General features: G+C 42.6%; 1 protein-coding gene across 1 annotated transcript in view; it reads right to left on the bottom strand.

Annotated features, from left to right (window-relative positions):
• Nucleotides 1-13,753, bottom strand: part of bmpr2a (bone morphogenetic protein receptor, type II a (serine/threonine kinase)) — a 61,490-nt gene extending 47,737 nt beyond the window's left edge. Inside the window, exon 1 of the mRNA XM_062996857.1 lies at nt 13,673-13,753. Coding sequence (XP_062852927.1) covers nt 13,673-13,727 — 55 coding nt within the window. The 5' untranslated portion in view covers nt 13,728-13,753. The remainder of the gene's footprint in view (nt 1-13,672) is intronic.
• Nucleotides 13,754-16,648: the final 2,895 nt, after the last annotated feature.

The following is a 16,648-nucleotide window of genomic DNA, read 5'->3' as shown; positions in this document are numbered from 1 at the left end:
TTGTGTTGCCTCCATCACAGTAAAAATCATGGACAAAGGTGGGTCACTTGAAAAAAGTTTTGAAAACCCTGCTTTAAGGCATAAGTAGACAAGTTTGGTGTGGAAATCTGCACAGAGCCTTGACCTTAGCCCTATTGATCAAATTGTCATGAACTGGTGACGACTACAAGTCAGGCCTTCAATATTTAAAATTTAACAGAATAGGAAGGCTTTTTTACAGACTACCCCGAAAATCTAATGGAAAGAGGCTGGTGGTGGTGCAACTCCATTTTAATACTCATGAGTTTGAAATGACCTGTCTAATAAGATAATCATGATGTCATAATTTTGGCCATACAAGGTATCGGGGTCAGATAATCCTTCTAATAAAATAAGCATTTTTTTTTTGCCTCTGTCTCGACTGTTACTTCCATATAACTGACCAGTATGTTGGCTCTTGCTTCTTATTTATTAAACAATTAAGCAATGCATTTCGTGCTAAATATTAACAGTAAGAATAATTACATTACTAATATGACTATTATGACTAGGGCCCTAATAAATTCATGAGAAAACGTGCTTAATTTCACGGACCTTGAACATGCAAACTCCACACAGAAAGGACCCAGACCGCCCCACCTGGGGATCGAACCCAGGACCTTCTTGCTGCGAGGCGACAGTGCCGGTCGTGAATTAGGTAGGGCCTTAATTATGACAAACAGAAAAGCTGCACATGGCCACTCAGGTGGAGCAGCGGTAAAATACGCTACTCGAATCTCAGCTCTGCCATCTGGCTGGGCTGGGCGGCTGTTGCTCAGGGTAGGAGCCGGACCAGGGTTCCTCATAACTGGTGCAATTACGACCTCTGCTGGCTGACTCATGGCGCCTGCGCAGAATTGGGGAATAATGCTGATCAGGGTGTGGCTCTCCGTGCACAAGGCTGATCTGAACTCGCTTCATGCAGGTGAAAGGAGGCAGTCGGTACTGCACACGTGTCAGTTCCAAAGCTCCTCAGTCAGCAGTGGAAGGAGCTAGGGGTAGAGGTGAAGCGTAACGCAATCAGGGTATTTGGATACGACCAAATTAGAGGAGAAAATTGGGGGGGAAATCTGAGAAAAAGAGAAAAAACGTCCACATACATCGGACAGCAAAACAATCCGCTTGCTCAATTCCAAACACTATATGAGCTAATAGTGGTTCAGCACTATGTGGTTTAAATGACTGCACTACATGACCACAACCACAGCATTTAAATAAGACCTGCCACTATAATAAATCATTAATGGACCTCCTGCTGCAGAGTAAAGGTATGGTAAGCCACCAACAGCCTCCTGCTTCCTTCATCGGCCTCCTGCCTATTCATCCCCACTGTCACCCATCTGCCGCAGGCCTCCGCTACAGTGTGTATGAGAGAATCAGAAAGCAAACCAGGCGGATGGAGAGGTTTGACATTCGTCTCCTCAAGCACTTCAGCATGAAGATCAAGGACTTGACTTGTGACTTCAAAGCTGTTCAAACTGAAGTCTCTATGGCAACGGACATAGCTGACATGTGCAGTGGACAGTGTGATGAAAGGAGTCACACATCCACAGTGTTCATTACATCACGCACATGCACAGTTTGATCGCAGCATTTTTTTTATTTAATGCATTTTCTCCCTTTTTCTCCCCCCTTACACTGCAAAAACTGATTTTTTGACTTAGTAAATAGAGTGAAGATTTTTAAAGTACTTTATACAAGAATATTCTAGTACAGTCTTGCTACTTAAGAATTTCACATATAATTTAGTGTTACTTGGTGTTTCTTTGTAACTATTTGTCATCAAATACATTAGTAAATTTTATTCTAAATGCCAAGTAAAATTAACTATGTTTTTTATTTCTTGGATTGAAGCACTGCAAGTTTTCAGAAAAATGTTTGAAAGATTGATATCATTTATTTTGTCCTTACACTGTGACACTTTCATAGTTTGTTTTCCATTTACAGTTTTTACTTTTGTGTAGCGAGGGAGACTTTAGAAAACACGCTGTTTGAAAGACATTTTGTCCACTGAACTGTAAGTGAAAATGCATTTCCATTAATTGAGCAAAACAAATAAAAAAGTTTGACAAAATGTGTTGACTGTGTTATAGTGGCTTTTGTATATAGTAATCATTAATGTTAAATTGAATAATGTAAAATTATTTAGCATTTTATAATATAGCATTATAATAATATATAGCGTTTTCATAATATATAATATATATAATATATCATTTTAAGTTGTAAGTGCTGCAATGTTTAAGTAAAATCTATCAAGATACAGCTATTAAAATATGCTTGAAGCAGTGTGTAGCAAAGTAACTTTTACTGAAGAATTTCTAGTAAAATCCAGATAGAATTGTGAGTAACTTTTACTTGAATATATGGTCTGTTAAATTTACTAGCAGTTTGTACGTGGAAAAACTTTCCTAAGTTGTTTTTAAGTAAATCTTACTCCACATTTTTTGCAGTGTAGCGCGTCCAATTGCCCAATTACATCACGCATCCTCTCTGCCTCTGCCGATCCCTGCCCTGACCGAAGAGATCAAAGCTAACCCACATCCCCTCCGACACGTGAGCAGCAAGCCGTATGCATCTTGCCACCCACACATTGACGAGTGTGGTGCCACCTAGCGTTGCGTGTGGAGAGACACACCCTAAGAGCACTCCTTCCTCATCTCCGTGTAGGCGCCTCTAATCAGCCAGCAGAGGTCGTAACTGCACCATTCTGACAGAGAGAGACCCACTTCCGACCTTAGTCCCGCCCATCTGAACAACAGGTCAATCGTTGTTCATATAGCCGCTCAACCTCGGTCGGTAAGGCAGAGCTGGATTCGATACGACGTACTCGAGATCCAGCTCCGGTTGCAGCGTGTGTTTTTCAGCGCTGCGCCACCTGAGCGGCTTCGCAGCATGTTTAAGATGACATTACAGATGACATTCTAAGAAAGGCAAGCCAGAGAGGAAAATGTTGCAACAAATATGCTACTTTGTTTAAAGAAACAAACACTAAATGAGGAATGCTTTTAAAATAGTACAAGTAGTGACCATGCAGTACAAACAAACAAAACACTTAAAGTGACTTAATGTACCAAAGCTGCAGTTTATAAATAACCTACAAAATATCTGTTCTGAACTTGTTCTACCAACCTAATTGTCCCCATTTGCATTTCCCTTCCTCTACTGCTGAATACCTTTACTGCTAATGCCAAGTTCACACTACATGACTTTCCAAGTCGTCAGATCGCTGTACAGTTCACACTAGAGATGTACCGATCGGGGTTTTTGGCACCGATTCCGATCTCCTTTCAGGGATATCGGCCGATAGCCAATTCCGATGGGGGGAGGGGCGATAAGGCGTTGCAAATTTAGCAGTAAATAAAGTACATCAAACAACAACATCAGACATATTTCATTAGTCTAACTGACCACACACACACGCAGGTTTAATGTTATCCAGTTCAGTCTGAAAAAACCTTAAAAAGAGCCTTACAGTGAAGATAAACCGGAGCAGCGCGTGTGCGTGTGTGTGCCTTTAAGAGAAATGATCTGTTCACTGTATCGCTTAAAGTGATTCACGAGTCGATTCATTTTCCACGAAGCGTAAGTTTCTCTTCTCAGTCATCTCTCCGTGTTTACTGTTATTAATTAATGTCAAGGTTTTAAATAAACACCAACTAATACAGAACATTTTGTGTGACTCTCACTTTAAAAAGCTTAATTAAAAAGCTTAATTAAACTGCTATTACCACAGATCTGTAACCGAGTCAGACTTGTTCCGTCTAAGGAGCTAAAAGTTTTCTGATGATCCTAAAAGTTCAGCAGATGATCCTGAACTAACGAATTTGGTAATGAATAAACTTTTGCCTCTGATTGGCTCTGTAACGTTTTCTGTTCTCATTTACATCACAAGCAAGAACCGCTTACGATTTACCAAAGTGAACCAGGAGTTTATATAACGTGCTGATAGAATCGACTCAGATGTGACCGGGTTGAATTATCTTTTTAAAGTAAATATTACAATCAGCAAAATTACATCGTATGTATGATGCACAACGTTAATGATGTTATTTTAGGTCATGAAGAGCTTTCACGATGGTTTCTGTACGATTGTTGACGAATTTTGCACAAATTTGAAATTTGCACATTTTGCCGATAGCATATTTTGATTAAAAATCGGCCGATACCGATTCATAGCCGATCGATCGTTCCATCTCTAGTTCACACTACACAACTGGATCTCTTGCAATCGAGAGTCTTTTAAGTCGTTGTGTATTTTACACTACATGACTGATCGGCGATAGGGGGTCACACACTACATGATCTATCACCGGGAAGATTCGCAGACAAGTCTATCTGATCTCCCAACTTGATACCACGTCCAAAAATACATGTCAACAAGAAGTGAGCGATCAAAGTTGTTTGTGCAGCATAAAAGCAAGTAGGACAAATAAATGAATCGGAGTGGATTGGGCTACGTGACCAGACGGGATTGTCTGTTCTGTAGTGAGTTGGAGGTTAATAAATATTATTTGCAATGCAGTGTTGGTATTATGGTTTGGTGTGAAGAATAAGATCACAAATACTGCAAAGCTTGTGTGTGTGCTGTATTCTGATAGAAATTATATTATGCTCCTGTCCCACCTTTTTACACTCCTCCCCAGGTTTCCCCTCACCCTGTATCCTGCATTGTCATTAGCTGTAGTTCAACATAGCACTCACTGCTGCTCGGCAACAAGTCCAGATATTTAACATGCTAGATATTTGTTTTCGGAGCTGCTCGGATCGAACTGTTGAACAGTTCACACATAGCGATCAAGAGCCAAGATTCGATTCCTGAGCGAATGCCGAGTTGCCTCCAAGCTGCCATATCTAGCGGCGACCAGACGGCGAGCGAAAATCAGGGCAAAAATCATGTAATGTGAACTAGGCATAACCAAGCAGGGCCATGACTAACACACGCCCCCTCCGACATCTGTGCAGTATCTGACCACTTCTTTTTTACCTGGGTTCATATGGAGATCCATATCGCACACGTAGAGTAACTAACAGATCCCCATTATACCCCATCTCTGTGCAAGCACTCACGCCCTGTAGGACAAGTCATTCATGGTCTGTACAGACGTCCGGCCTGTTGGTGGCAGAGCTGAGATTCCAAACTGTGTTTTACCGCTGCGCAACAGAGCCAGGAATCGGCAACTGTTTTGTTTTAAAAACAAAACATTTTAAAAACAAAAAAGTTGCCATCGAACCCAGGACCTTCTTGCTGTGAGGCGACAGTGCTACCCACTGAGCCACTGTGCCGCCCTACTTCAATGTAAACAGCGACACATGTTCCAGCAGCTACTAATTTAGAGCAAACCTGGTTTGTTTTGCACTGCTACACCACCAGATTAAGAATCTAGTGTGGCCGCTCAGGTGGCGCAGCAGTAAAAACACACGCTGTTCACCAGAGCTAAGATCTCGAATACATAGTATCGAATCTTGGCTTTGCCTGCCGGCTGAGGCTGAGCGGCCACATGAACAAGGATTGGGCTGTTGTTCAGATAGGGGTGGGATTAAGCCGGATGGGGTCCCTCTCTCAGACAACTGCGATTACGACCTCACTCGTCAAGTGTAGGTGATAAGATGTTCGAATGCTGTGCACGTGTCGGAGGGGGCGTGGAGCAGCCTCGTCCTCCCCAATCAGGAGCAGAGACCAGCATTAGTGAGAGGATGATTGATGGGCAGAAACTGGATGTGCTAAGAGTGGGAGAAAAAGGTGAAAAAAAAAAAAAAATCTAATGTGTGTTTTACCACGTTCTTCAATGGTCAGGACTCTCCCAGGACCACTACAGAGTAGGTACTAATTAGGTGGTGGATGATTCTCAGCACTGCAGTGACACTGACATGGTGGTGGTGTGTTAGTGTGTGTTGTGCTGGTATGAGTGGATCAGACACAGCAAGGCTGATGGAGTTTTTAAACACCTCACTGTCACTGCTGGACTGAGAATAGTCCACCAACCAAAAATATCCAGCCAACAGCACCGCGTGGGCAGCGTCCTGTGACCACTGATGAAGGTCTAGAAGATGACCAACTCAAACAGCAGCAATAGATGAGTGATCGTCTCTGACTTTACATCTACAAGGTGGACCAACTAGGTAGGAGTGTCAGAGTGGACAGTGAGTGGATACGGTATTTAAAAACTCCAGCAGCGCTGCTGTGTCTGACCCACTCATAGCAGCACAACACACACTAACACACCACCACCATGTCAGTGTCACTGCAGTGCTGAGAATGATTCACCACCTAAATAATACCTGCTCTGTGGTCGTCCTGACCATTGAAGAACAGGGTGAAAGCAAGCTAAAAAAGTATGTAGAGAAACAGATAGACTACAGTCAGTAATTGTAGAACTACAAAGTGCTTCGATATGGTAAGTGGAGCTGATAAAATGGACAGTGTGTGTAGAAACAAGGAGGTGGTTTTAATGTTATGGCTGATCAGTGTATATATATCCATTGTAAGAGTATATAAATGTTTTCCTTCCTCTGTATGAACTGTCCACCCCAATTTATGTTTCATGATATCACAAACTGAGACAAAAGCATAACGGTTATCGTGTTACAGAAATATAACATGGGTCGATGTGAAGTCAAATACTGAAATGGACACTACACTGCAGCAGGAAAAAGGATTGTGCTTTGTTTACTGTGCAGACTATTTCTGTCACACTGCTACTCACTAGCCATTTTTTGCGTCCATTACTCTTGCTAAAACACACACACACACACACACACACACACACACACACACACACACACAGACACACACACTTCATTCCTTCCTGTCCATAAGAGAGGTCAGCGTGCATTGCTGACAGCATTTACATGAGGGAACAATGCTGGGCCTTCCTGCTCCTCCTTCTGGAAGCACCAGGGTTTGCTGGGGGCGTGTAGCTGTGTGTGTGTGTGTGTGTGTGTGTGTGTGTGTGTGTGTGTGTGTGTGTGTGTGTGTGTGTGGGAGAGAGAGAGAGAGACATGAAAGACACTATTAAATCAGATCAAACTGCACACTTTAAGCAGGGAGTGGCTGGTCTTGTTTTACCATCCCAATTTCACCTCTGAGACCACACACACACACACACACACACACACACACACACACACACACACACACACACACACACACACACTAAGAACATATCTAACATTGAGACATACCGAAAATACAAAACACACAACATTTGCAACTAAACCTCCACCTTCCATGGCTGTTACTTTCCTTTAAAATAATTCAATCATTTCAGTACTATGACAAAGCAGTCAGACCTTATTTTTTATATTTGACCATATAAAATTTAGCTGGACTGTAGAACCATCTTCACAACAAAAAGACATGTAATTCAAGTACTGACACTCTTGTAGGTGGAAAATTAGCTTTAATCTAATGCAACTTCTTACCTCGCCAATTTGTGGAACTGCTGATTTCAATTACTTTACAAGGCTAAGGCCAAAGCAGGGACCAGCATCCTGTTCAGGATTGACAGGAAAATAAATAATGCACAGTAATGAGAAATCCGGGACAAAAAGTCTGTTACCATTTGTCAGAAAGCTTAAACTTAAATGGACATTTCTCTTTCAGCAAGACAGTTATCTAAAAACGCTGACATTTACATTTCCAACATCCAAAGCGACTTACGGTATACAATCTAAGAAATTCAGGGTTAAGGGCCTTGCTCAAGGGCCCAACAGTGGCAACCTGGCAGTGGTGGGGTTTGAACCAGCAACTGTTAGCTTACTTGTCCAGTACCTTAACCATTAGGCTACAACTGCGTCTGACAAAGCAGCAATGGTGTAACCGTTAGGATACAACTGACAAAGCAGCAATGGTGTAACCGTTAGGCTACAACTGACATAGCACCAATGGTGTAACCGTTAGGCTACAACTGCCACTGACAAAGCAGCAACGGTGTAACCGTTAGTCTACAACTGCTACTGACAAAGCAGCAACGGTGTAACCGTTAGTCTACAACTGCCACTGACAAAGCAGCAACGGTGTAACCGTTAGTCTACAACTGCCACTGACAAAGCAGCAACGGTGTAACCCTTAGAATACAACTGCCACTGACAAAGCAGCAACGGTGTAACCGTTAGAATACAACTGCCACTGACAAAGCATTAATGGTGTAACCGTTCGGCTACAACTGCCACTGACAAAGCAGCAACGGTGTAACCGTTAGGCTACAACTGTCACTGACAAAGCACCAATGGTGTAACCGTTAGGCTACAACTGCCACTGACAAAGCAGCAATGGTGTAACCGTTAGGCTACAACTGCCACTGACAAAGAACCAACGGTGTAACCGTTAGGCTACAACTGCCACTGACAAAGAACCAACGGTGTAACCGTTAGGCTACAACTGCCACTGACAAAGAACCAACGGTGTAACCGTTAGGCTACAACTGCCACTGACAAAGCACCAGTGGTGTAACCGTTAGGCTACAACTGCAACTGACAAAGAACCAACGGTGTAACCGTTAGGCTACAACTGCTACTGACAAAGCACCAATGGTGTAACTGTTAGGCTACAACTGCCACTGACAAAGCAGCAACGGTGTAACCGTTAAGCTACAACTGCCACTGACAAAGCACCAATGGTGTAACCGTTAGGCTACAACTGCAACTGACAAAGCACCAATGGTGTAACCGTTAGTCTACAACTGCCACTGACAAAGCAGCAACGGTGTAACCGTTAGTCTACAACTGCCACTGACAAAGCAGCAATGGTGTAACCGTTAGGCTACAACTGCCACTGACAAAGCACCAATGGTGTAACCATTAGGCTACAACTGCCACTGACAAAGCACTAATGGTGTAACCGTTAGGCTACAACTGCCACTGACAAAGCAGCAACGGTGTAACTGTTAGGCTACAACTGCAGCTGACAAAGCACCAATGGTGTAACCGTTAGGATACAACTGCCACTGAGAAAGAACCAACGGTGTAACTGTTAGGCTACAACTGCAACTGACAAAGCACCAATGGTGTAACCGTTAGGCTACAACTGCAACTGACAAAGCCCCAATGGTGTAACCGTTAGGCTACAACTGCCACTGACAAAGCACCAATGGTGTAACCGTTAGGCTACAACTGCCACTGACAAAGCAGCAACGGTGCAACCGTTAGTCTACAACTGCCACTGACAAAGCAGCAATGGGGTAACCGTTAGGCTACAACTGCCACTGACAAAGCACCAATGGTGTAACCGTTAGGCTACAACTGCAACTGACAAAGCACCAATGGTGTAACCGTTAGTCTACAACTGCCACTGACAAAGCAGCAACGGTGTAACCGTTAGTCTACAACTGCCACTGACAAAGCAGCAATGGTGTAACCGTTAGGCTACAACTGCCACTGACAAAGCACCAATGGTGTAACCATTAGGCTACAACTGCCACTGACAAAGCACCAATGGTGTAACCGTTAGGCTACAACTGCCACTGACAAAGCAGCAACGGTGTAACTGTTAGGCTACAACTGCAACTGACAAAGCACCAATGGTGTAACCGTTAGGATACAACTGCCACTGAGAAAGAACCAACGGTGTAACTGTTAGGCTACAACTGCAACTGACAAAGCACCAATGGTGTAACCGTTAGGCTACAACTGCAACTGACAAAGCCCCAATGGTGTAACTGTTAGGCTACAACTGCAACTGACAAAGCACCAATGGTGTAACCGTTAGTCTACAAGTGCAACTGACAAAGCAGCAACGGTGTAACTGTTAGGCTACAACTGCAACTGACAAAGCACCAATGGTGTAACCGTTAGGCTACAACTGCCACTGACAAAGCACCAATGGTGTAACCGTTAAGCTACAACTGCCACTGACAAAGCACCAATGGTGTAACCGTTAGGCTACAACTGCCACTGACAAAGCAGCAATGGTGTAACCGTTAGGCTACAACTGCCCCTGACAAAGCACCAGTGGTGTAACCGTTAGGCTACAACTGCAACTGAAAAAGAGCCAACGGTGTAACCGTTAGGCTACAACTGCCACTGACAAAGCACCAGTGGTGTAACCGTTAGGCTACAACTGCCACTGACAAAGAACCAATGGTGTAACCGTTAGTCTACAACTGCCACTGACAAAGCAGCAACGGTGTAACCGTTAGGCTACAACTGCTACTGACAAAGCACCAATGGTGTAACCGTTAGGCTACAACTGCAACTGACAAAGCACCAATGGTGTAACCGTTAAGCTACAACTGCCACTGACAAAGCAGCAACGGTGTAACCGTTAGTCTACAACTGCCACTGACAAAGCAGCAATGGTGTAACCGTTAGGCTACAACTGCCACTGACAAAGCACCAATGGTGTAACCGTTAGGCTACAACTGCCACTGACAAAGCAGCAATGGTGTAACCGTTAGGCTACAACTGCCACTGACAAAGCACCAGTGGTGTAACCGTTAGGCTACAACTGCAACTGACAAAGAACCAACGGTGTTACCGTTAGGCTACAACTGCCACTGACAAAGCACCAGTGGTGTAACCGTTAGGCTACAACTGCCACTGACAAAGAACCAATGGTGTAACCGTTAGTCTACAACTGCCACTGACAAAGCAGCAACGGTGTAACCGTTAGGCTACAACTGCCACTGACAAAGCAGCAATGGTGTAACCGTTAGGCTACAACTGCCACTGACAAAGCACCAGTGGTGTAACCGTTAGGCTACAACTGCCACTGACAAAGAACCAATGGTGTAACCGTTAGTCTACAACTGCCACTGACAAAGCACCAATGGTGTAACCATTAGGCTACAACTGCCACTGACAAAGCAGCAATGGTGTAACCGTTAGGCTACAACTGCCACTGACAAAGCACCAGTGGTGTAACCGTTAGGCTACAACTGCCACTGACAAAGAACCAACGGTGTAACCGTTAGTCTACAACTGCCACTGACAAAGCAGCAATGGTGTAACCGTTAGGCTACAACTGCCACTGACAAAGCCCCAATGGTGTAACCGTTAGGCTACAACTGCCACTGACAAAGCAGCAATGGTGTAACCGTTAGGCTACAACTGCCACTGACAAAGCACCAGTGGTGTAACCGTTAGGCTACAACTGCAACTGACAAAGAACCAACGGTGTAACCGTTAGGCTACAACTGCCACTGACAAAGCACCAGTGGTGTAACCGTTAGGCTACAACTGCCACTGACAAAGAACCAATGGTGTAACCGTTAGGCTACAACTGCCACTGACAAAGCAGCAACGGTGTAACCGTTAGGCTACAACTGCCACTGACAAAGCAGCAATGGTGTAACTGTTAGGCTACAACTGCCACTGACAAAGCAGCAATGGTGTAACTGTTAGGCTACAACTGCCACTGACAAAGCACCAGTGGTGTAACCGTTAGGCTACAACTGCCACTGACAAAGAACCAATGGTGTAACCGTTAGGCTACAACTGCCACTGACAAAGCAGCAACGGTGTAACCGTTAGGCTACAACTGCCACTGACAAAGCACCAGTGGTGTAACCGTTAGGCTACAACTGCCACTGACAAAGAACCAATGGTGTAACCGTTAGGCTACAACTGCCACTGACAAAGCAGCAACGGTGTAACCGTTAGGCTACAACTGCCACTGACAAAGCAGCAACGGTGTAACCGTTAGGCTACAACTGCCACTGACAAAGCAGCAATGGTGTAACTGTTAGGCTACAACTGCCACTGACAAAGCAGCAATGGTGTAACTGTTAGGCTACAACTGCCACTGACAAAGCAGCAATGGTGTAACCGTTAGGCTACAAGTGCAACTGACAAAGCACCAATGGTGTAACCGTTAGGCTACAACTGCCACTGACAAAGCAGCAACGGTGTAACTGTTAGGCTACAACTGCCACTGACAAAGCAGCAATGGTGTAACTGTTAGGCTACAACTGCAACTGACAAAGCACCAATGGTGTAACCGTTAGTCTACAACTGCCACTGACAAAGCACCAATGGTGTAACCGTTAGGCTACAACTGCCACTGACAAAGCACCAATGGTGTAACCGTTAGTCTACAACTGCCACTGACAAAGCACCAATGGTGTAACCGTTAAGCTACAACTGCCACTGACAAAGCACCAATGGTGTAACCGTTAAGCTACAACTGCCACTGACAAAGCACCAATGGAGCACTGGCAAATAAAGAAAATTGAATTATATTAACCTCATTAAGAATCCTAAAGTACCTTAAAATCTGCCATACACCACCACTCCAGCTAACCTGACATATATGAAAAATGTGCCAATGACGTGCCAGGTTCTAAAATCAAGTAAGACTGATTAAAAACATTACTGGCTTTAACAGCTGCCAAAGGTGGCACAACCAAGTGGTTTATAGGTGTGTACTGTATTTACAAACTGTTAACATCAGTGTTGCCACAGATCTTGGGATTTGGGGGATCGACTTGGAATTTGGGGATTTTGCCAAGTAATGGTGGGATTTTTATTTAGCCCTCAAGCAATTAAAAACCGCATTCAACTGTATGGTCTACAGTCATAAATAAGGAATGTGACAAAGCGTACTTCTACTAAATAATAACCTTTGGTCGTCTCTGGTCATTTCTACGGCTATTGTACATTTACTTCTTTACTTACATTTTCTTTTGACGCGAGAACATGACGTACGTTTGTTGTCATCTGTGCATTTTACTTCAGTTTTTGGTAATTGCGATAGATTGCAGGAATACATTTGTGTCTATCGTTATAGTGTAAACAGTTTAAAATCTGATTTTTTCATGGCTTGTTTAATGATTGCGATCACAGTGATCACCATTTTTTATATTGCAATTTGTAAATATTAACACTTATAGGGGACAGTGGTGGCCTAGTGGAGGGAGCTTTGGGCTATCAACCGGAAGATTGGCGGTTCAAATCCAGACTCTGCTATGCAGCCACTGTTGGGTCCTTGAGCAAGGCCCTTAAACCTGTCTGCTTCAGGGGCTCTGTACGATGGCTGACCCAGCGCTCTGACCCCAGCTTACAAACAAGCTGGTATATATTAAGAAAGAATGTCATTGTACTGTACACCTGTATATGTATACAGTATATGACAAATAAAGGATATCTTATATTATAATGATCCTGCTCTTTCTTTGTCAGTTAACTCAGGATTTTTTGTTTTCTCGGTTACTTGGGATTTTTGTGGCAAGATCTTGGGAATTCTTTAAATGAAAAGTGACAACACTGGTTAACATCATATTCACTGATCACTTTTACACACTGCCTTATCCTTTTGGGTCCCTGTGCCACCATTAAAACTTTGCCAAATAATCACTGGGCAACACACACATTCACATATACAGGCATATTAGACTAGTCAATCTACCCTCTGCATGCTCTGTGGATGTGAGAAGAAAATAAAGTGCAATTAGAAAACACATGCTTACATTAAATTTAAATGTGAAACTCTACAGTGTCACACCCACTCTACCAGTCATGCCAGTTTCCTATTATATTATATAGTAAAAATAACACAAATGTCAGGTTATAACAATCATTTGTGACTTTTAAGGTACTGTACATAATAAGAAATGCTGAAAATGTGTAGTAAGGTGTCATTTGGGTTAGTATTATTATAATATTGTATATTATTATAGTTTTAAGACATTAATAAAAGCTGTATTGTAGAACTTACCAGTAACAGGACTGAGCAGAGCCAAAGCAAAGAAGCCAATATGAAGAACTGCCATTTCGCCTCAGGGCTTTTTCCTCTTCAGGGCAAAACAAGACAGATGTTCTGTTTATTTTCTGTTACAGTAAGAACTGCAGCGAGTCATGCTTTGAAAATGTGTGTTTTTGTACGGACATTATGATACATATGTTCTAAGTGTCAATAAAATGACCTTTTATGTGTTTAAATAACGAACAGTAGCTCCGAATCTCGTTAAAACTGGGCCAAGTTCCAAAAACAGTCAACAAAACTATCTAGGCGGCCTCGACGTTAGAGTTCACATAACGGTGCCAGAAAAATGAAGCAGCACTGCAACGTTTTTACACGAATATAATAGTACAAATGGTTTAAAAAATAACCGATTAAAAACAGAATACAATACTTCGGTGTTTGCTTTCTCCCGAGAACAGACTACACACAGTACAATGTTTTACAGTCGATTCTTGTGAAGCGATTCGGGACATCCGGAAACGATAACAGCATCCTCCTCCTTCCAGCTAATACAATTATTTCCATCACATTTGATATAATCCCGTAACAGACACTTTAATAATAAACACGCGTCCTTTATCCGGTCACTTTGTATTCCAGTTTGTTGAAATGTTCCTCCGTCCGTCGCTGTTTTAGCTTGAGATGCTACATGTTGGCGTGGCGTCGCTTTCCACGGGTCGTGTCTCAAAAACAGAACCATCAGAGTAGGGTTTTGTAGGGAGCATCGGCGTCCAGACGGCTGGAAACGCCTCGAGCGCGGATCGTCTCCGGAGAGCTGGTGCTTTAGAGACTGCCAACAGATGCGCCATCTAGTGACCGATCCCCCGCAATACAAAGGTCATTTACAAACGGGAACCGGTGTTTTACCAGATACTGTTGCCACCGTTTGTGAGTTTTGTATGTTCTCCTCGTATCACTCTGGTAATAAGCCTTTTCAAAAATACGAGGAGGCGGAAGTGGCTACTTTAAATTTCCCGCAGGCAACTGGCCCTGTGATTGTTGTCCTGTCCAAAGTGTATTCCTGACTTGAGCTCAGTGTTTTCAAGTAGTATCACATACATTAACATATATTAAATGATAATAATAGATTTGATCAAATCATCTTTATCATCATCTAGAGCAGGTTGAATCCCTTTATATGGCATATACATATACACCTGTACATTGCAATGACATCCTTAATGAAATGATTTATTCATCATAGCACTTTGTACATGGTCAGCAGCCCATAATCAAAACTATATCATTTTTTAACACTCAAAAAGCTTTGCGTTATTTACACATGACAAATTTACACTAAGATTTACCAGATAGCACCCTTGCACACATTCCAGTACACTTACAGTAACTATTACTATTTTTGGCTTTGCAAGCAGGTTTCACTGTTATTTGAGGATATGGATCCATTTTGTAAATCCAATAAATGACCAGTGGTTCTTAACTGGCAAGTAGACTATTCGCAGCTCAGGGAATCTTTGTGAGGGTTGTGGCCAATGCTACCATACTATAAGTCTACTATTCCTATATGTTAATGCATGTATGCTGTCCCTAAGACTTGACCTTGCCTGATAGGTCTGTTAAAAGTGTTAACAACCACAGTGTTAAGTGTGTGTTTATTCATCGTATGTCACTTTGTATGGCACCCCTGTAGCAGAGAGGAATAAAGGCCTTGCTCAAGGGTCCAATAGTGGCTGCATGGCAGCACCGGGACGCACAACCCACATCCTTCGTATCCAATTAATTCAACTTGCTATTAAAAGTATTTTTCATAATCCACTTTAGTCCAGTAGTGCATTTTGACTTTATGGCTGGTTCATTCTACGAGACCAGGACAAACTTTTTTGCTATCTAAAGCAGTCCTACAGTCTTTTCAGAAAACACTGTGAGATTTATTTAGATTACATTTTCCAATAGGACACAATAGACATGAATGAAGCATATTGAATAAAAGCTGTCGAATTAGTGCCTCTTCGATGGATGGATTTTCTAACATAAAACGACTTGCAGCCTTCTGAGATGTGAACACGTTTAATTGTAGGGAATGTTGTGGTACTGCTGGTGGAACTGTAGTACTGCACCATGTAAAATGTAAACTGCAGCATATGCTGCTCAGCAACAGCAGGCGGAGACTGCGGGCAAAGTGTGTGCTCATTGGCAGTATGGGTAATAAACATTGCTAACCCTATATTTGCAGTCTCTATAAATCTGCTCACTATAGATAATTTTAAAGTTACCTATAAACCTATACCACACACATATAGTAGGCTACCTTTAAAATATTTAGCTCATCAGGTTATATTAATCTGGTTGTGTTAATCTATAAAATATTTGCAGTATAACAAATAAAAAAATATGCATTTTGTCAAATCAAAACAAAAAAAAAGTTAAAAAGTTATAAAACTACAATAATACTAAAAATGAAAGCAAAGCAAAGTTACGGTCCTAATCAGGATTCGAGAGAAGAAAAGAAAGAAAGGTGACCACATCAGTGGAGTAGAAACACTGCACTCCAAGCAATCAAGGAACACTGAAAACACTGGTAAAGAGGGTTTTGGTTGTACAGCGAGTAATATTTATTTAGGTGCAGAGTATGCTTTAAAGTGCAGTTTTCCGGGTCCTCTCTGTGTGGATTTTGCATGTTCTCCCTGTGTCTGCATGGGTTTCCTCCGGGAGCTCCGGTTTCCCCCCACAGTCCAAAGACATGCAAGTGAGGTGAATTGTCCATGACTGTGTTTGATATTAAAACTTGTGAACTGATGAATCTTGTATAACCAGTAACTGTTTCTGACATTAATGTAACCAAAGTGAGTAAAACATGATGTTAAAACCCTAATAAATAAATAAGTAAATAATAAAGTGCAGTTTAAAGACATTTAAAGACATAGCCAGTAAAGTAAATATTACCTCAGCTCAAGTCTGTATAGCATGTTTTAGTGACAGGACAATCTG

Source organism: Trichomycterus rosablanca, chromosome 6 (assembly GCF_030014385.1).
Source record: "Trichomycterus rosablanca isolate fTriRos1 chromosome 6, fTriRos1.hap1, whole genome shotgun sequence".
In the NCBI taxonomy this organism is placed as follows: Eukaryota; Metazoa; Chordata; class Actinopteri; order Siluriformes; family Trichomycteridae; genus Trichomycterus; species Trichomycterus rosablanca.
This window is presented reverse-complemented; position numbering and strand designations above follow the sequence as displayed.